The sequence below is a fragment of the Rhinatrema bivittatum genome, chromosome 15 (assembly GCF_901001135.1).
Source record: "Rhinatrema bivittatum chromosome 15, aRhiBiv1.1, whole genome shotgun sequence".
Classification (NCBI taxonomy): domain Eukaryota; kingdom Metazoa; phylum Chordata; class Amphibia; order Gymnophiona; family Rhinatrematidae; genus Rhinatrema; species Rhinatrema bivittatum.
The window spans coordinates 26,848,318-26,870,279 of NC_042629.1; the positions used below are offsets into that span (position 1 = coordinate 26,848,318).

The following is a 21,962-nucleotide window of genomic DNA, read 5'->3' on the forward strand; positions in this document are numbered from 1 at the left end:
ATATCTTTTTTGAGATGCGGCAACCAAAATTGTACACAGTATTTAAGGTGCGGTCTCATCAAGGAGCAAAACAGAGGCATTATCACATTTTCCGTTTTATTCACCATTCCCTTTCTAATAATTCCCAACATTCTGTTTGCTTTTTTGACTGCTGCAGCACACTGAACCGACGATTTCAATGTGTTATCCACTATGATGCCTAGATTCAGTTTTAAAGTCCCTTGAGAAAAATATCAATTTACCATAAAGTAAAAGTGCAAAAATAATCCATATGTAGCATAAAGTAGCTTGTCATAATTGTAATGCAGAAATCAAACACTTACCTTTGATTTTTTTTCATTAATTATGGCTAGCTATTTTAGGAGAAATTTGTATTGTTTGCATTTTTTTTAATTTAGGAAAATTTTTATTTTTCTTGAGGGACTTTAATGTAAAAATGGATCCATAAATGATTGTGGGAACGAGTGGTGATTCCCTGACACAAACCTGAACTGACTCCAGCCTTTCTTAAAACACTTTGTGGCCGATGCAAAACTGCACTCAGGTGCACGCACTGTTTAACCCGTGATCTGCCGTGCATCCATAGCCCCATATGCTATAAGGTGATTTAGCGCATCCACAATGCGCGTGCAATGCACCACAAAACTAATAGCGCTCATCACATGCAAATGCATTTCGATGAGGCTATTAGTCATCCCACATGCAAAAAAAAATGTGCCCAATCCGCACATTTTTACACTCAGAAATTAACGCCTGCCCAGAGCAGCATTAATTTCTGAGCACCCCAAAAGGTTGTACAGAAAAGCAGAAAATACTGATTTTCTGTACATCCTAAGACTTAAATTTGTGGCAATATTAAGTCTGAGGAACAAAAAGTTTAAAAGATATTAAAAAAAAAAAAAAAGTGCTAGCTGTCAGGTTAGAGAAATGGTCCCTCAGTTAACCAGCGCCCATTTTCCCGGCTGTGTGCCGGTTAGGAAAAGGGGCTCCGATAAATTCAGCGACCATTTTCTTAACCCATGGACAACCGACCTCTCCTGGGCGCCTGCTGCCAAGGAGGTGAGCTAAAGGCACGTAATTGACCCTAGCACCTTCTTGGCAGCATGACCCCTAATTTAAATATTTCATGGCGCCCCCAGGAGAGTTGCCTTGGGCGCATGTTAAGAAAGCGAGCACTGAACACGCCGTACCCGTTTTGGGTGCAATTATTTTTTTGCATCGGACCCTTTATTTGCCACTTTAACACACAAATATTAGTAGACTGCCTTTACCTTCAGAACATGTACTGCAGTTGCTCACAGTTCAGTACCACTTTCAGTACTCGTACAACGTCCTTACTGCTCGGTGTTTGACAGCGATATTCTACAGGAGCTGCCTTCCTCTTGGAGCCCTGGTCTGACTTAACCCACCTGGGTCACAACTCTTATTCCTCCCCTGTTTGGCCCTGTCCACAAAGCTCTCTTGCAAGGAGAATTAAAGGGGACCAGGCACCTAGCCTGGACCTGCACTGGTTTAAGGGGGAATATAGGGAACTGCCTCTCAAGAATCTATCCGTGCTACCTTATGACGTCTGAAGCCACTGAGGGCAAGAGGCAGCATAGTTCGGTATAGTACAATTATTTATTTATTTTATTTAACTTTTTTTTTTTTTTTTTTTTATAGACCGACATTCATTGGGAACATCACATCGGTTTACAAGGAACACGAAATGCAGCGTAAAAGGCTTTACAAGGAACTGAGTTCAAAACCAAATTAGAACAGATTCTTTTATTAAATTTAATGTATTGCTTTGTATATTTACACCATTTTTTTCTTTTATAGTTTGAGGTGTGGCATTTTTTTTTTTTTTTTGATTAGTGTTCTTTTAAAATTTGTCGTTGTCCTCTTGGTTTTCTCCCTGATCAGTCTTCTTTGCTTAGTTATCCAGCTTGATCTAGACAGGATGTTGGTGGTATCATACACCTTCCACTTCTTGACCATGTTCCAAGAGATGTTTGAGGATTTTGCAATGTACAGGGAATACCATAACAGTACATGTTGTACAAAGTAAATGTATACAGTTGGGTTGCAAAATAACCCTCAATATCAAGGCCAACCAAATCGTATGTTGACTTTGTCCAGTGCTATTGAAACTTGCAGTCCAACCCATAAATCCTGGAAACTCGTAACTAGTACATCGCAAAAAATTAATAAACGTAACATTGCAACCTCTGGCTTCGTTGTGTACTTATTATATTGCATTCACAATTTAAAATGCAATATAAGTACACAACGAAGCCAGAGGTTGCAATGTTAAGTTTATTAAGTTTATTAAATTGGTACAGTTTAATAAAGATGGGGCCAAGTCACTTGGTAAGTGATTTAAGAAACATGACAGCAGAAAAAGACCTTATGGCCTATTTTGTTTGCCCATCCATCCAATTAAATTAGCATTATAATTCCCATTACTTCCTTAGAGATCCCCTGAATTTATCCCATGCTTTCAGATAGTTTTTTCTCCTCTACCTCCACTGAGAGGCTTTTCCACACAGCCACCACCCTCTCTGTAAAGAAATATTTCCCAAGTACTCCTGAGTCTGCCCCTTCAACCTTCATCACATGACCCCTCATTCTAGAGCCTCCTTTCTGTTGAAAGAGGCTCACCTCTTGTGAGTGGAAACCTTTGAGAAATTTGAATGTCTCTAACATATATCTCGCCTTTCTTTCAGGATGTACATGTTTAGATCTTTAAGTCTATCCCCATATGCTTTAGAATGAATACTACTGACCAATGTAGTAGCCACCTTCTGGACCAATGCCATCCTGTTTATATCCTTTTGCAGGTGTGGTCTCCAGAACTGTACACAGTATTCCAAATGAGGTCTTACCAGGGACCTATACAGGGCAGCATCACCTCCCTTTTTCTGCTGACCATTCCTCTTCCTATTCATCCAAGAATCTTTCTGGCTTTTACCAACTCTTTATCCACCTGTTTGACCACCTTAAGATCATCAGATACAATTACCCCAGATCCCACTCTTCCTTTGTGCTTAGAAGAATATCACCTCCAATACTGTTCCTTTCCCTTGGATTTTTGCATCCGAAATGCACTTTGTGATAAACAAAGTGCATTTTCCTAAATTAAAAAAAATGCAAACAATACAAATTTCTCCTAAAATAGCTAGCCATAATTAATGAAAAAAAATCAAAGGTAAGTGTTTGATTTCTGCATCAGTCTTCTTTGCTTAGTTATCCAGCTTGATCTAGACAGGATGTTGGTGGTATCATACACCTTCCACTTAGCACTGCGCATAGGTGGTACCGCAGACTGCGATAACTTTTTCACACTTTGCGGTATCACAATTGTTGCAATTCCTACCTATAGCCATGGGGGGGGGGGGAGAGAGAGAGAGAGAGAGAGAGAGCCTAGCTATAAGGCCCTTATACTAGGTAGGTATTTATACCTCTATAGGAGGCCCATCTAGCTACTCGAGGTGAGGTTGAGGTATTAGTGTAAGGGTTAGGGGCCACTTTTGACATGCAGAGTGTGACGTATGAACAGAACAGTGCACTCTTGTGAAGATGTGATGACCTTCAGAGTAAGGAAACTCACCCAAAGATGAGTTTGTGCAATGTTATCTCAGCTTGATGGACTCTCTACCTGGGTAACAACAAGCTAGGTTGAGAGAACATTGCACAAATCTCATCTTTGGGTGAGTTTCCTCACTCCGAAGGTCATCACATCTTCCCCCACTCATAGTGTGTCTGTCTCTCTGTCTCTGTCTCTGTCTCTGTCTCTGTCTCTCTCAAAATGTTATTCGCAAAAAAACATTGCACAGTGTGATAAAGCCATATCGCACGGCTTAATGAAAAAGGTGTAGTTAAAACTGTGCGATATGGCTTCGCGAATTGTGAAGCCAGCCCACTTGGTCAGAAATCCCACCCCAGACTTCTCCCCTTTTCCTAATTTGCATCACACCATGAATTATGGTGTTTTCGCATGCGAAAACGCCATATAGCACTTTCATACATGACCCCCTTAGATCCCTCCATGTTTTCCACACCTTCCTGGCTATCCACCCTGTTAGAGATTTTGGTATCATTGGCAAAAACATAAACCTTTTGATGGCAATAGATTACACTACAGCTTTGGGTATTTAAGATGGCAACAGAAGTGCAGGGGGAATTTGCATGTGTCAAACCTAGCTATTCCATGTTTTTATTTCTACTTGTTTTGTAAGGCAGCTGTCTGGACCTGCAGTGCCATAAACAGGTCTTAGTTTTCAGGACATCCACAATGAATATGCATGAGGTATATTTACATGCACTGCCTTCACCTGTTTTAAGTAATCTTGGAATATATTGTTCAGTTTACAGTTTTGGGGTAGATATGTGGATTCATGGACCCAAATACTAGTTTAATATATTTTAATTATAGGCTATAATGCAACAACAGAAACATTTTGGAAAGGGATGTAGACTTTCCATAGCTTCTGTATAAATTCTGTATGTATGTATCTGAAGTGTGTAGTTTAGTGTGGCTCACTTTTTAAAATCTTGCTGCGAAACACTTTTAAGCAGCATTTATTTAACCTTTTTAAATATAGAAACTTTTGTTAATTACTTCAAGCCGGTTTACATGATTCTTTAAAAGACATAATTAAAACATTCTGAAAGCTGTTATGTTTTCTCTGTGCTTCTGTTGCAGGAGGATTATTGTGTTGAGTAGCAGTCCCTGTAAGCATCACTGAAGGCTGTCATCATGGGTCTCATTGCATTTCTCAAGACTCAGTTTATCATTCACCTTCTTGTTGGCTTCGTCTTTGTAGTGAGTGGGCTGATCATTAATTTCATCCAGCTTTGCACTGTTGTCCTGTGGCCCATCAACAAGCAGCTATACCGTCGTGTTAACTGCCGCCTGGCCTACTCACTCTGGAGCCGTAAGTACCACTGGCATAGATAGGGACTGGTGGGGAATCCTTAATGTGAAGTTGTAAGTCCACTGGTAGTCGTACTTTCTCTGTGGAACCATAAGTGCTGCTGACCTGAGGGAAGTATCCTATTCATTCTTGAGCTATGAGTTTTTTGTTGGATGGGGAAGGAAGCTTTACTAGCTTTAGATCTGTGAATACTTCTTTTATGAGAATGGATCCTTACTATGGGAGTCATGAACACTGATGGAAATTGAGACAACTCTACTCACTATGGAGCAATATTTGTAGGATCCCATTTGATCCCTACTGAAAGAATATGACCTAGTACAGTGTAGAGTAGAAGAGCATATCATCTGTTATAGCATGCCCACTGGTTTGATCCTTTTATAAAAGCAAGTGTCTCCTAGTGTCTGTGGATTTTTAGTTTGGATTTAGAGAAAGAAGAAGTGTTTCTCCATTGATAAGTAGGGCTAAATTTCATTTATTTGAAAATCTTCTCTCACAGCTTCCTAGAACAATTTTGGTTCAGTGTGGGTAATGTAAACTTTCATAAAATACATAAAATTATTGCAATCAAAAAGCCATAACCATCTGATGATGCCAACATGGACCCAACTTATAAATGTCTTTCTGAGCATCTAGTGCATATTTGCAAACTGTTTTTTTCTTCACTGCTACCTCAGCAGCCCCTCAATAGAATGTTTGTTCTAATAAAAAGATAGCAAAATGAAGATTTATGAGAAGAAAAATGTCTGTGTTGGTTAAGGAGCAGAAGCTGCAGTGCAGAGCCAATTGGCAAAGTCACTCTGGCTTTTTGAGTGAGGCCTCCTTGAGCAGCAGACACCATAAGAAGCATTGATTGTGGTGGGTATCAGCTACATCTCGCAGGTCTGTGGGAAGTCTTCCTCCCCTTCCATGGCACCAGTATCTGTAACTGTCAGGGGCTGAGCAAGGTGGTAAGGCACCAGATGAGGTACTGCAAAGAGAACTTAACCAGTGCTAAGGATCCCTTCTGGGATAGTGCCCGTTGGCACCAGTGGATGGAACTCTACTGGAGCAGGGCCAGCCTCAATGCCGAGAAGAATGCCACTTAGTGCAAAGATTATGTGGTGCATCATGGTGCAGTATTTGTACAAATGTCATGAAGTTGAAATCCCTGATACAGGGGGGTCTGTGACTTGCAGTGTGGGATGTGGAGGAGCATGGGAAGAACCTCATCCAATCCACATATGAAGCCTCTGACACTGCAGCTAGAACCCCAGCAGCATCCATTACAACCAGTGGTTTATGAATGAATAGGCTGCATGAGCATGTTCACAACTGCCTAGCAGATGAAACTTGCATGGGGATGAATTTTGTTTGAGGATGAACTTTAGGAAACTGGTTCTGATCGAGGAGCATCAGTCCACTCAGTCGCTATCATCATCAGCTGTCTGTCATCCTGCCCTAGCCAGACATCAGTTCTTTTCTTATGCACAACCTTTCTAGGAGATAAGATCTTTTTGTACCTTCCAGCACCATAGAGCTCTGCTTGCTATTCTGCAGTAGTTACCTGCTACAAGGTGACAAAAAGGTGACAGTCAAAAAGCCCAGCAACAATTGCAAATTGTCTGGTGCATGTTGATAGCTCTGAGACCTACCCTCCTGGTGGGAGGGGCAGATTCTAGTCCTTGTTGGAATGGATCTGTTACAAAGGACAAGTAGGGGTTGAGAATTGTAGAGTATGGCTACTGCATTTGCTTCTTGCAGATTCAGCTGAGATCACTGTTTATCAGTCTCTCCCATATGAATAACTGCAGCTGGGGTGATTTCCTTGTTTAATCAGAAGGCTATAGAGCCAGTTCCTCAGAAGTGTGGCATTAGATTCTACTCTTGGTACTTCTCGGTTCCCAAGAAATCTTGGTGGTGGTGGTGGACGACCATGGCCCATTTTGGATTTGCAGGTCTAAACCACTTGTTGATCCGAGATGAATTCCCTCCTTATATTTTTGCCATTCATTCAACTGAAGGACAATATGTGGGATCTAGATTCCATTCACCCCACTCAAGTGTCCACTGGTTTGTCATGGGGGGTGCGCTATCAGTACCAAGTGCTCTCATTTGACCTCTCAACAGCTCAGAAAGTGTTCATCAGATGTCTGGAAGTTGTGGCTACTTAGCTCTGGAGACAGGGAGTCTGCATGTTCCTATATTTGGTGAGAGGCTTTTCCCTATTGAAAGTTCTTGAATCCCTCCATTCAGTGATCTAACGTCAGTCCTTGGGATTGCTGGTCAATTTCTCCAAGCCCAATTGAATTCCATCTTAGCTGATTCAATTCATAGTAGTCTGGATCAACTCACTACAGGTGAGGGCAAGTATCTGAGGCAATGGAGGGTGAAATGACTTGCACAAGGAGATTTGATCCCTGGTTTTCAGCCACTCCTCTAACCACTAGGCTGCTACTCCCACTTTTGTGCTAAGATGGAGTGTTCGTCTGGTGTACAAATATCCTCTGATTCCTCAAATTCCCAGAAGGTTCTTCAGGACAAAGGTGCAGATGATTCTCATTGCCCCTACTTGGCCACAGAAAATGTGATATCCTTCTCTTTCTCCTCCATATCTCTCATCTATCAGCTTAGACCAGCTTCAAATTCTAAAAGAACTATTGATATCTCTTTTAACAGTGCATGCTACAGAACCAGTTCTGCTCATGGAAAGAGGGAAGGATTCTTTTTGAGGTATTTTCTATTACCAAAGAGATCTGAAGGCTTTCAGCCTATCTTGAACTTTAATACATATAAACAAATACTTCAAAATGAATTCTCTTGGCACCATCCTTCCTCATCTGGAATTGAGATATTGGCTCACAACCCTAAACCTAAAGAATGTTTACATGGATCACAGGAAATACCTTTACTACCTAGCAGAAAATTACTTTCAGTACCACATGCTTCCCTTTTGTTTACAACCAGCTCAGAGTATTCACCAAATACCTAGCAGTTATAGCTGTTCAAGTCAGGTGGATCAATGTTTGTCTTTCCGTATTTAGACAACTGGCTAATGGCAAGGAGATCCTTCATAAAAGCATAGAAAAACACATTGTTTACATGCCACACCCTATTTTCTCTAGTGATCTTAATGAACTTTGAGAAATCCCACCTGATTCCAACACATCAATTGAAATTCATGTGCTATTCACCCAGAAAGGAAAGGCTTTTCTTCCCCTTCAAAGGGTAAATGCCCTTATATGCATAGTTTGAACTTAGTCCAACAGTCAGTTTCAGCAAAAATCTTCATGGCTGTCACAGACCACATCACTCCTTTCTTGCATCTGAAGATGAGAAATACTCAATGGCACTTAAAAACACCAATGGAAGCACTATTTACAGCCAATGTCCCACAGAATATTCTCTCCAAACTTCTCATTTGTTCATTACACTGGTGGATGCAACCGTTGAACCTTCTTGTCTTCTACAAGTTCAGCATTAACTACAGATGCCTCTGCACAGAACACGGGAGTCTATCTCAACATGCTTTGTTCCCAAGGAATTTGGACTATTGAAGAGAGAATTTCTCTCCAAACTTCTGGAACTGAGGACCATATTCAAAGCTCTTTGTCTTCAAGGCTTGGCTAAAGGGAACAGTAGCTCAGATCCAGAGAGACAATCAAGTAGTAATGTACCACATAAACAAGGAGGAACAGGATTTTCAAGACTGTACAAGGAAATCTGCAAAATATGGAACTGGGTAATTTTAAGGAAGATATATCTAAATACTATTCATCTTCCAGATGAAAACATCTTGGCACCCTCAGTATCACTTTCAACCTCATGAATAGTGTCTTCACACCAGCATGCGCAGTTCTTTTTCTAACGTTTGGAAAAGCCATGAATAGACCTCTTCAACACTGTTCAACCACATGCTTCCCCTTTATTACTTGAAAAGATCAGTTCAAGATGCACTAGCATCAGATGCTTTCTTGATTTCATTGAACCAAGGCCTAATATACACTTTTTCTCCATTACCTTTCCTATTAAACGTTTTCAAATTAAGAAAGAACAAAGGGAAGATTATTCTAATAGTTTCCTTCTTACAGCAACAGATTTGGTTTCTTTGGTGCAGCAAGAGCTATTTTTTGAAGCCAATTTGTCTTCCAATATAGGTTGCTTCTTCATCTCCAGCCTTCAGTCTCTAGCATTCATGGCTTGCATATTTAGAGCAAAGTAGTACTAGCAATGCCCTTATTTAGAGAATTAAAACGGATAATTTTAGCAGCAAGGGAAACCTTCTATCAGACATTCTTATAACTCTAAATGGGAAAAAATGTTGGTGTCCTCAGAATGAGGATTCGCTCAGTTGTTTCCCTTCGATATTGCTTCATTATCTACTCAATCTTATCCAAATTGGGTCTAAAGACTTATTCCATCAGAGCATAATTAAGCGCTATTGTGGCATATCAACAGTAATTAGAAGACCTTCCAATTTTTTGCCATCCCATAGTGACTAAATTCATCTTAGAAATCTCTATCATCTTCACCCTTCTATTAAAGTTGCCCTTAAGCAGTGGGACCTCATAGTTCCTTCTCGGTTAATTAATTCACCATTTGAACCCTTAGCAATAAATGGTGTCAAATTCCTGTTTTCAAAAGTATTATTTGTAATAGCAACTTAAACACACAGAATGAGCAAGCTCTAGGCCCTAATAGTCCATTCCCCATTGTACACACATTTTTTAAAACTAGGATGGTTTTGAGAACTCGCCCTTAAATTTTTTTTCCATCAGTAAGCAGGCTGAATTAGCCATACTGATTTGGGTGATGTCATCTGACTGCGCATGATGCAAAGCACTCTTCGGTGATAGAGCTTTTTTGTTCTGCTCATACGTGGCAGTTCCTGTGTGGTTGAGTTAAGTCAAGCTGGTTCATTTTTTTTCCATGCCATCGCCGGTCGTAAAGAGCCTTTCTCCCCATTCACCTCAGCTTCTTTAGAATCGGAGCTAAACCTATAACGTCTACAACAGGTTGGATAATTATTGCTATATCTGCTTGGGCCCAGACCCCAACTAGGCCAACTACAGGAACTGCATGTCTCCTCATCCCTAACATCGGAGGGCCCAAAAATTGTCTGACTTCGGGATGAAGAATGTGTCTCTTAAGTATTGGGTAGCTATGCCCCATCGCCTTGACTCAACGCAGTTGTTGCTGGGCGCGAAATCGTAGCACTGTCCAAAACAGTACTCCCCTTTGGACTTTCCTCTGCTTGGGGAATCTTCACTAAGTGTTTAGCAGTAGCTGTGACCCATCTACAGCGAGCTGAAATTCACATTTTTCCCTACCTGGACGATTGGCGCTTAGTTTTCCAAACTGGACAGCTCTGCAAACAGACCTTCAGAGTAGATACAATTCCTGGAGAATTTAGACTTCCTAATAAATTATGAAAAATCAGTTCTAAACCCAATGCAGATTTTGCAGTTTATAGGAGTAAGAATACCTATTATCCAGTCAAGGGTTTTCCTTTTTCTATACAGAAGGGAGTGTCTTCATTGTCTTGTCTCATAGCAGAATCTTCAGACCTCAACTACAGTTCAGAAATTCTTAGGCATGCTGGACCATATGGCCTCTGGCATCAGTGTAGTTCCCCATGCCTGTCTATATATGCGACAACCACAGTAAGGTCTAAAAATTCAATGGTCACAATTTTGACACACTTTCAGTCAAGATCCTTCTTGCTGTTTCAGTTCAATAGGATTTTTCTTAGTGGATGAAACCAGAAATCTTGCGGTTCAGAGCACCTCTGCGACTGCTCCCACATCAATCGATCCTTATGACAGATGCATCCTTCCAAGGTTGGGGAGCTCATCTCCTTCAATACAAAGCAGAAAGCCAGTGGTCAATGCAAGAAGCGACCTTTCAAATCATCTTGTTAGAGCTCGGAGCAATCTGCTACTCCCTAGTGGCATTCGAGCAGTTGTTGGAGGGAAAAACTGTGATGATACACACGGACAATAAGGTAGCTATGTTTTATATAAATAAACAAGGAAGCTCAGGTTCTCTGATTTTATACAAAGAAGCAGATCTGATATGGGAGTGGGCAATCAGTAGCTCCATCAGCCTCCTGGCGACATACTTGCCCAGCATGGCAAATGTCCAAGCGGACCGACTCAACAGAATATTTCATCCAGATGAGTGGTCCATGGACCAGCAAATAGCAAACATCATCTTTTACCACTGGGGCAGATCATGGATAGACCTCTTTATGATAGAACACAACAAAAAACTGAATCGTTTTTATTCAGTTCTACCCAGTTGCAACAGGGACTCTCAGGATGCATTCCTTCTGTCATGGTCAGCCTGTCTTCTAAATGCATTTCCTCCAATTCCTCTCATCACACAAACAATACAGAAATGTATCCAGGATGAAGCGGAGATGATTCTAATTTCCGCAGTCTGGCCAAGGTAACCATGGTATGCCTATCTAGTGAAATTGTCAGTATAGCCTCCAAGGCTTTTGGAGGGTTATCCGAATCTCGTGACACAGGAAGGGAGGACCCTGTTACATTTGCTCCCCTTCTCTTTGCACCTCATGGCATGGATACTGTGTGCAACATCTTAGCTTCATTACTATTGCCATCACCAATACAGGACATTTTGCTTTCCACCAGGAAATTATTCATTCAAATGGAGTTGTTACTCTGGTGTACAATGTACCCTCTCAACCCTTTCTCTTGTCCTTCCAAACTATTGCTGAACTGCTTATACCATCTCAGAAAGGTTTAAAGACCTCTTCTATCAGGGTTCATTTGAGTGCTATCGCAGCATATCACTGCCAAGGTAAAAGGCTTTCTAACTCACTGCACCCGCTCATCTCAATGTTCATGACTGGACTACTACAAGTACACCTTATGGTTCAGAAACTTCCTGTTCCTTGGGATATTAATATTGTTCTAAAGGCTTTAATTAAAAGTCCTTTTGAACCACTAGACAGCTCCGCTAACATCCCTGATATGGAACGTTTTATTCCTAGTGGCCGTTAAATCTGCACGATGAGTGAGCTTCAAGCCTTAATACACACGTTGCCTTATGTACAGTTTTTCCATAACAAATTGGTACTCCGACCACACCCAAAGTTTCTACCAAAAGTGGTCTCAGTCTTTCATCCAAATGAAACTGTTACACTGCCAACTTTCTTTCCCAAGCTGCACCAAAAGGAGTGGGGGAAAAAACCTTGCATACATTGGATTGTAAATGGGCCTTAGCTTAGTACAAACAAAGAACACCAGGTCATAGGGGTACCCCATAACTGTTTATTTCCTTTAACCCTAATAAACTAAGAGTGGCAGTAATGAAGAAAACTCTCTCTAACTGGATAACAGACTTCTGTTCTTCAGCCACCCTACCTTTGTCTTCCAAGATCAAGGCACACCAGGTCAGGTCTACTGCCTCTTCCATAGCGCACTTGAATGTTGTGGATATTTGCAAGGTTGCAACATAGCAATCTGTGCATACTTTTACAGCCCACTACTGCCTGGACCAGTTCTCAGATTCAGACAGTTCAGTGGGAAGAGCTGTTTTGAGTTCTATCCAAGCTGAGTAGAGACTACCACCCAGGATGGCTTGCCAAAAAAAAAAAAAAAAAATCAGTGTGCAAGAAGTAAAACTTGTTGCAACCCATAGCTTGGGAACTCCCCAAGACAGCATGGCTAATTCAGCCTGCTTATCGACGGAAAAAAGCAAGCTTGCTTATTGTAAACTGTGTTTTCTGTAGATAGGATGAATTAGCCATGCATTCTCGCCCTCTTCCATGGTCAGTCTCTACCTTCCATTGGACTTAGTCCTTGATCTTTGTTATGAACTGAGGAAACTAGACTTGACTCAATTGCGCGGAAACTGCCGTGCATGAACAGAATAGCAAAGCTCTGTCACTTGGAGAAAGCTTCGTATCGTGCACCGTTGGATGACGACACCCAAGACAGCATCGTTAATTCATCCTGCTATGTACAGAAAACGCCATTTACAGTAAGCAAACTTGCTTTTATCTAACATTGATTCTCATTTTCATTTGAATCAATTCATTGTATTACCAACATTTTTCCCAACACCTCATTCCAGCATAGCTGAATAAATTCTTCATATCTTGGACTACAGAAGAGCCTTATTATTTTACTTGGAGAGAACTAAGCTTTCAGAAAATCTCATTTCCTCTCATATGAACCAGCTAAGCAAGGGCTGCTAATTAAGAAGCAAAACTCTCTATGTGGCTATCTAACTGCATTTCCTATTGTTTTGCTAATGTTGGAATTCAGCATCCATCCATCCAGCATACACACCTTTACCAAACATTACAGTCTCGAGCAAGTCTCACATAAGGATTGTAAATTTGACCAAACAGTTCTTTAAAAAAAAAAAAAAAAAAAAAAAAAAGTGTTCAATTCACTGCATCAGCTCTCCCGCCCTCCTTTCTTCAACCCTCAGTGTAAATTACAAGGTCTGTGCTGCTGTTCAATTTCTCATTCCTTTCTTCTCTTCATGGTCTGTTTTCCAACATATTTCCCCTCTATTTAGAGTTTATAGAAAAATGGTTATTTCATAATAAAATCCTCCTCAACATGGAGAAAACCAACTTATTGGTCTTGTCCAAATTTCCATTATCCAGTTTTCCTTCTCATTTATCATAAAATTTCAAGATTCCCATTTGTAATCAAGTGCGTAACCTTGGAGTGCTCCTGGATTCAAGTCTTTCTTTCAATTTTCATATTAACTTCGTCATTAAAAGTTCCTTTTCAAATTACATCTAGTAAGAAACTTCATCCTATGCTTGTTCCTAATGATTTTTGTACGGTGCTTCAGGCGCTGACTCTTAATAATTTTGACACTTGCAGTGCATTATATGCTGGACTCCCAAATACTGTTTTGAGACCATCACAGTTGGCTCAGAACGCTGCTGCGCATGTCCTGTCTGGTGCCAAGTTCCGTGTCCATATATCCTATTCTGACTGATCTGCATTGACTTCCCATCAAGTGGAGAATTATGTATAAATTAATAGTCGTCATATTCAAGCTTCTCAATACCAATTATCTCAGCTGGTGATCTTTCTTAAAAATTTACAGGCCACCACTTGCCTTAAGATCTGCTCAGAAGAACTTCCTTGAGGTTCCAACAGTGAAGCCCACCTATTTCAACACCATGAGTGATAGGGCTTTCTCTGTCGCATGCCCTATTTTGTGGAATTCCCTCGTGGATAAGGTTAGATTAGAGCCTTGTGTTAAATCTTTTAAGAGGGCTTTAAACATTTTATTTAAGAAAGCTTATTTAGATTTATAGTTTAACTTGTATCCAGTTTGTTTTTGTTTCGAATGTTATTTTGATTGTGTTCTTGCTGTTTTTTACTATGTACATTTTTATTGTAAACTGCTATGAAATTTATGATGTTGCTGTATACAAGCTTTAATTAACCATAAACCATGTTACATATCCAGCAAAAGACAAATACTGAATGCAATGCTCAGCTTGGGATCTCCACTTGTGTGGCTGAATATGTACCTGCTTGACCACAGAGAACGTGTAGTTGCTTACCTGTAACAGGTGATCTCTGCAGACAGCAAAATAAATCAGCTACACAACGCCACCCTCCTTCCTGTAGAGTTGCAGCTAGTGTATGAAATGACCGAGGAGACTCGTGTGGTGGAAACTGGAATGCCTGCACATGCTAAGAAAGACTTCTATGTCTTTCTGAGCACTGATAGAGCGTGTTCTGCATCAGCACCATATGATGACATTGCATACTTATGTAACTTATTTGTTGTGCTGTTCACATGCGACTAACCTACCTTGGGAACCTCATCATATACATACCAAATTCCCAGTGCCAATGTCTAGGTAGACCAAGGTTTCTGGTATACGACAAAAGGAATACAAGTAGGATGGGCATGGCATGGCTTTCAAAATGTCTTCCAGCATAGATATGAAAAAGTGAGTGATGGGATTCTTCTATATTGAGTATATACTATGCCTCCGTTATCACAGGTTACCCTAATACATCATTTCCATCCTTTAATGGAAAAGAGGAGACAAGACTGTTTCAGAATAAAACATTTTATTTAACACCGTATTTAGGTGTCTTGAAAATTTGCCCCTAAATCCTCAACTGTGTTGGAGGGAAAGATAGGGGTCTGGAATGGGACCACCTGCCTTCTCTCCCTGCTTTTTAAGAGCTCCAGGTTTAGGACTCATGATAAAAACAGAGTAATGTTTCAAAAGTGGATGAAGCTACTAGTTCTCACATGCCATAATCCTAGCTAAGACAAATTTATTCCCTGCAAATATATTAGAATTGACATGCAAATCTTGAGTTCACTTTCCCAGGGCATTGTGTGCAATAGTGAATAGAAAAAAGGAAGATATTTGTATAAGTATATTAAATGTGCAAGCATGTTTTAAAGTTTTATATTACAACGAATGGTGCCTTAACAGAAAGAGAGGGAGAAGGGGGTAGGTGTGTGATAAGTCAGAGATGAGAAGGTTTGCAAAAGTTTGAAAGGTTATCTGTATCTGCCTTTTTGTTGATGGTTTTAGCCTTTCTTAGACACAGGCTGTAATTAGATCATTTTGTGTCCCTTTGTATTGTTTAAGATTGGCTTAGTCTTCAGATGTATATTCAAGTCAATCAACCTTTAGAATTTGTTCATTGTCTTATCAAACAAGTACTTGCCTCCCACTAAGAGAGCTTCTTTTCTGTGCAGTAATTTACAGAAACATCTGTTCAGTCTGAGTAGATCAAGTTAGGTATGTGTATTGTATATCAAACAATACATTTAGGCCTTACTTGAGTTACATTCGGGTCGATACTCTAAGGCCGCGGTAGAAACAGTGCGGCAGTGTCAGGCGCACCCTCGTTCCCCGCACGCACAGTTCTCTTCACCTACCGCTCTATACTCTCTTCTAATTGCATGCAAATGCATGCCGCAGCTGCGAAGCCTTAGGCAAGCATTAGGCCTGCGCAACCCATTTTTACTGTATAGAGCGCCTATACAGTATCCTGGGTTCGCGGGCCTAACGCTTCACGGCCGCTCTGGTATCTGTCATTTCAAATGTCATTTCAAATGACAGGTATCAGGAAGTGGACAGTTATGTTCCCCGATGCTCGGCAAACTATCCCCCAGCCCCCGCTCACCTGCCCTGGCCCCGTCCAGTCTCCGGTGCAGCCCCAGTCCTGTCCCCTCCTCCCGAAGCAGAAAAAAAAACAAACCGAAAAAGTAGCAAGGCTCGGGCCTGCTACGGTAGTCCCTTCTCCCTTCTCCTCTCCTCCCGATTTCGGCGCTCAAGGCGGCCGGGTGGGCGTGCATTCATCCAGGCAGAGGGAGCCGGCGGCGAAAGCGGCCTCCGGCTCCCTCTGCCTGGATGAATGCACGGCCCCCGCCGGCAGTGAATGAATGCCCGTGCGATTGCGGCGCTCATACCATTCATTCACTGCCGGCGGGGGCCGTGCATTCATCCAGGCAGAGGGAGCCGGAGGCCGCTTTCGCCGCCGGCTCCCTCTGCCTGGATGAATGCACGCCCACCCGGCCGCCTTGAGCGCCGAAATCGGGAGGAGAGGAGAAGGGACTACCGTAGCAGGCCCGAGCCTTGCTACTTTTTCGGTTTGTTTTTTTTTTTGCTTCGGGAGGAGGGGACAGGACTGGGGCTGCACCGGAGACTGGACGGGGCCAGGGCAGGTAAGCAATGTGTTTACACTTTTTTTACACCATTTTTTACACTTTATTCCCGTTTTAATTTTCGAACACCACACTAACACCAAGTAGAGGGTAGCGGTAAACTAACAGGTTAAGGACGCGGCAAAATAGCGGGTTACAAAGGAGATAATCTGAGCGCGCGTCACAGTATCGGAGGGGAATAGCTAATTCCTTCATTATACAGCTAATTCGTTCATTTACATATCATATACATGCTGCGTGCGGAAAGGGTTATGCGTCTGTTTTAAGAAGCGCTAAGGACGCGTGAAACTGGAGACTGTATCGCTGAATCGCCTTACGCGTCCAAATTGTGCGCTCCCAGCACATTAGACGGGGAAATCTTCAACCGCACGTTACAGTATCGACCTGATTGTGGGTATGTACAATATTGACAGTCATTAAGTCATGGAGCTGTAACTTACTGTGATCATGTACACAGATTGTGCCAGTCTTTACACTTCTCAATTGCATAAGTGTGCCTGCAGCGGTTCTAGTGAAACTGTACTTTGATGTGAAAAATGTCATCAATATCTGTAAAATCCGATGTGAAAATGTAAAAGAAGGATATTTGAATTTGTATTGTAACTAATTAAGTTTTCTTTCAATTATAGAGCCTAAAATATAGTTACATATTCTCATGCAAGCAGCTTTTCTAGAGCATTAGCCACTCATGGCACACTTGTGGTACATTTTTAGATTTTATTTTGCAATAGACAAACTGCAGAATTTTTGTCTTTACTTAATACAGTGCATCAATTCATACACCAAAATCATTTTTCTTTAATTTATAGAGCTTAAAACATAGCATAGAAATGTGCCAGCGGCGGTTCTAGGTGTTAGCCACTTCTGGCAGTTCGAATGTTATGCTGCCCCAGACAGCATATAACCAGAGCAGATGTTGGGTCACTTCTAAAGCCAGTTTCAGCTCTGCCTAATGTTTCACAGCCGCCCCTGTCCTGGACCCTACCACTGACCAGCACCATCTGAAGGCATGCCAGAAAATCCTTCCCGGGTTGCCAACTGTCAGTATATATTTTTTTCAGTCTTTGAGGGTGGGACATAGTAGCAGTCAGAGGAATATGGAGCAGCCCAGCTTATCCTGGATAGCCTTGATTAAACCGCCGTTTTGGAAAGGTCAATATCAGAAGAGCGTAAAGAAACACATTGCTGGTCTTTATCTTTGAGAAGGACTTCAGTTATAAACATGTACTTTCAGAAAGCTCATATTTTATTTTTGGGTCAAAGAATAAGTATTTTTCCAAATTAGCTAAGACAAATCAATAGCATATAAAGTTGTTTCTAACAATGCACCAGGAGACTCGTGCATTTGGATCTGTTTGTTTTCTGCATTATACCTGCAAATGCATTGTTTTATTTTTTGTTTATACATGTTTATCTTCTGCTTATAGATAGAACATGCAAATGGGTATCATCATTGTTAATGTTGCAATGTGAAATATGTTTTCTTCCCACCTGATCAGCTTAAGTTTTTCCTTGATTCTAAAAAGATTGGACCTAGACCAGTTGTGGTCAAGGGAGTAAATGGTTGAAAATTGTTGTTTGGTGTCCAGGTTTATGCTTTTATTTCAGTATTTTCTTTTCTTTGATGAACATTTTCAAGTTTGAGGACTTCATCCCCCTATAGTTTGGATTCTTTGCAATGAAATTTTTGCTTGCTTATTTTTCATTTCATTGTATGTATATACATACTGCTATATTGTTTTTGGGGTTTTTTTTAAATGTCTTTATTTTAATTTTCCAAATTTTCATAACTTAAAACAACTGTAATTGGAAACATACATAACACCGAAGTCTTCCCCAATTCCCCCCTTCCCCAGAATACATCTTTGCTTTGATAAGGAGTGTCCATCTCAGCATTCATCCATGGTGATTTTCTCCTGGAAATGTCTCAACTAAGGTCTAGAAGAGTGCTTCTGGCTTTTACGTTCAATGACATATATGCATGCCATATCCTCAGGAACTCGTTATATTTGGACGGAGAGCCTCTCCTAGCCAATAGCTGTTCAAAAACCGTCATTTGATGTAGCTTTAGCTTCCAATGTGTCATGTTAGGAATGTCCTCCTTAAGCCAAAAGTCTAGAATCGATTTTTTTTTTTTTTTTTTTTTTTTTTGTCAGTAGGAAAGCTTTTCGTAGAAACCTACGTTGGCTCTCTGTGGTTACACGCTTTAAATTGTCCATACACTCTAACAGACATAATTGCGAAGAATCAATAATGGTGATTTGAATCATTACCCTAAGACAATTCAAACCTTTACGCCAAAACCCTAGAATATGACTACAGCTCCAGAAACTGTGAAAGTTCCTGGTGCTATACCATACTTTAACTGAAAGTGACCTATGTATAATTTGATCTTATATGCCCATACTTTGGAAACATACATGTATCTAAGGAATTTCAATTGTCTCCCACATTAATACATTCTGACAGTTTCTTTAGACCCAAAAAACTTGTTTTCAGTATGTTATGGGTGACAGGGGTGTCTAATTCCTTGTTCCACTTATCTGCCAAACTCTGGAGCTGCCCATCAGCGTTTATTCCTTTAATAGCCTTATTAAATGGTGCACAAGAAATTTTTTGCCCCTTGGGGGGAGAGAGATTTCATAAACTTTTTGAGAATTAAGCAATCTGGACTTGAGAAGAGATCATGCTCGATGAAACGTCTCGTCTGAAGGTATGCATAGAACTCCCTATGGGTAAGATCATATTCTTGTCTCAGATTATCAAACATATGAATTGCTTCCATGTCCCTATGTATAAATTGGTAGAGATATTCTAGCCCTTTGTCCGCCCAAACTCTGAACACTGGGTTTTCTAGTCCAGGAAGAAATGGGGGATGTCCAATTATAGATATAAAAGGTGAGATTTCCCAGGCGACCCCCAGTCTACTACATAACCCCTGCCAGGCCATTCTGCAATATTTAAGAATATGGTTATGTTGAATCCCTTTTCGTAGGGCGCCTCCTGAACATGTAACAATTTTTGTATTTTGAGGGGTCCATAACAGGCTTGCAGAAAATTGGAAGGGAAGAAAACTTCTGTTCCACACAACCAATCCTGAATATGTCTCAGGAGGCTTGCTAGATTGTAGTTTTGAATGTTGGGACAGTCCATATCCCCCTCTTCCCATGGAAGCTGGATCGTTTGTAATGCTAAACGAGCCCATTTCCCTCTCCACAAAAAATAACTCTGTCTCCTCTCCAGTTCCTTTACATGTTTCTTTTTGAGCCAAATCGGTAGCATTTGGAGAAGATATAACCATCTATGCAGTTCTGTCATTTTAAACAACTGTATCCTTCCTCCCAGCGAAAGGGGTAAATTCTGCCACATATCCTGCCTTTCTTTAGTTTTTGTCAACAGGGGCAGAATGTTACAATTATATATGTTACGTATATCTGGGATTTTAATACCTAAATATTTAATTTCCTTATCCACCCATCTTAACAGGAAAGAGCCTGGCCATTGATTCCTGAGTGCCCCAGTGATATCGAGGGCCTCAGATTTATCGAAATTTATTTTTAGTCCCGAGAAAATTCCAAACTGTTCCTGATACCCCATGATCCCAGGGAGGGACCGTGTTGGGTCGGTTAAAAAGACCAAAATGTCTGCAAAGGTAGCAATTTTAAAACTGTGCTCTTTGGTCTCAAAACCCCTTATTTCTGGCTTCATTACAATTTTCCTTTGTAAGGATCTAATGATAGAATATAGAGCAATGGGGAAAGCGAGCGTCCCTGTTGAGTACCACGTTTTAAGTTTGAATGATTGCGATATGGTCCCATTTGCAAGGATGCAGGAGGTAGGTTCCTGATATAGTAGGGAGATATTTCCAATTATATCACCTCCAAAGCCATATCTGCTAAGGACTGAGAGAAAATATTTCCAAAGCACTTGGTCAAACGCTTTTTCCACGTCAAAACCTACCACCAGTGATGGTTCCCCATTGCAGCATTGCTGTCCAGAGTGTAATATATGTTTGCATGGTGACCTCCCTTTGACGAAGCCAACCTGGTCATGAGAAATCAAGGAGGGCAGAACTGTCTGTAATCTAGTAGCTAGAACTTTGAACAATTTAAGGTCAAAATTGAGGAGGGAAATCTGTGTAAGAGGCTGCTGATAGAGGATCTTTCCCTCCCTTAGGGAGAACAGTGATATATGTCAATGTTGCTTCCTTGGGGAAGGATCCCTGATTTAAGGCTTCCCTGAAGTATTCCCTAAGGGCCCCACTAATGTCACTGCTCAGTATCTTGTAATAGTCTGCATTTTAACTCATCAGGCCCTTGGGCTTTATGAGATGGGCTAGTCTTAATTCCATCTAAAATCTCCTGTAACGAGATAGGTCTATTTAACCATGTTAATTGCTGTGCCGAGATCTGCAGTAGCGACAGCCCTTTAAAAAAAATTCTGTTCTGCCACTTCCGCCTCTTTGGACTCTATATTATAAAGGTTCTCATAAAAAGACCTAAAAATTTTGCAGATGTCATCAGCCGATGTCTTATTTCCTCAGAATCTCTATGCTTCAATAAAAGTTTGACCCCCTTGGGCTTTTACTAATGATGACATTAATTTGCCTGCCAAAGCAATATGGTTGTTAGGAAATTTTAAAAGATTTAAGTTGGCATTAAGAGTTTTTGCTCCGTCGTACCTATAATATGTAATAATCTGAAGTAGTGTGAATTCAGCTTTTGGAGAACAATAAGTGAGATTATTGTTATCAGCAAAAAGTGAGAAGATTGTGAATAGAGCAATTATTAAGAGTCTCTGTCAATATCAACTGATGTCTGATAGATAATTTGATTTACTGTTAATATATTATTAGTACCATTATATGGTACTATTTACTCTTTGTTTCTGTGAAACCAAATTTCTGTTTGTGAAGCTTTTTTAATTAATGTTTTTATTATGTATGTAGGCCTATTTGTGTTAGGCGATTAATAAATGTTAATGAAATGAAAAAATGAAATTAAGTTGTCGTTTCTGTGCTTTCTGATGTAAATAGCTGTTAAGGGAGTAAATAGTTTCCCTATATCTTTTTTTTTTTTTTTGGTGGCCTCTGATTCCTTATTTTTATTTTTGCCTTCCGTAGCTCTTTTTCTAGTTCTAGGATGTTGATTTAATAATTTGGATTTCCTGATCATGTAAGCGGTAATCTCTCCCCTCATGACTGATTTCCCAGCCTCCCAAAACAATAAGGGAGTAGATTTATGTTGTCTGTTATTGGTTTGATAATCATCCCATTTTTCTTTAAGATAGGGCTGGAAGTCCCCATCCCCTGCCATGTGAGTTGGGAATCTCCATCGGTTGGACCCTCCTTTCAACTTT

At 40.7% G+C, this 21,962-nt stretch overlaps 1 protein-coding gene across 11 annotated transcripts in view; it reads left to right on the forward strand.

The window, feature by feature from the left end:
• The window catches only part of AGPAT3 (1-acylglycerol-3-phosphate O-acyltransferase 3), a 156,459-nt gene that overhangs the window by 18,591 nt on the left and 115,906 nt on the right, over positions 1-21,962 (forward strand). For 9 of the 11 annotated variants that reach the window (XR_003852851.1, XR_003852850.1, XR_003852848.1 and 6 more), the window contains one exon: positions 4,688-4,919. The exons of 1 other annotated variant lie outside the window; for it this stretch is intronic. Coding sequence is in view for 5 of the 10 variants with exons in the window: in XM_029578489.1 (XP_029434349.1) it covers positions 4,742-4,919 (178 nt within the window). In the remaining 5 variants the exon portion in view is untranslated. Of the gene's footprint in view, positions 1-4,687; positions 4,920-14,000; positions 14,137-21,962 lie in introns of those variants that run through there. One more of the 11 variants, XM_029578491.1, reaches the window with a different exon arrangement.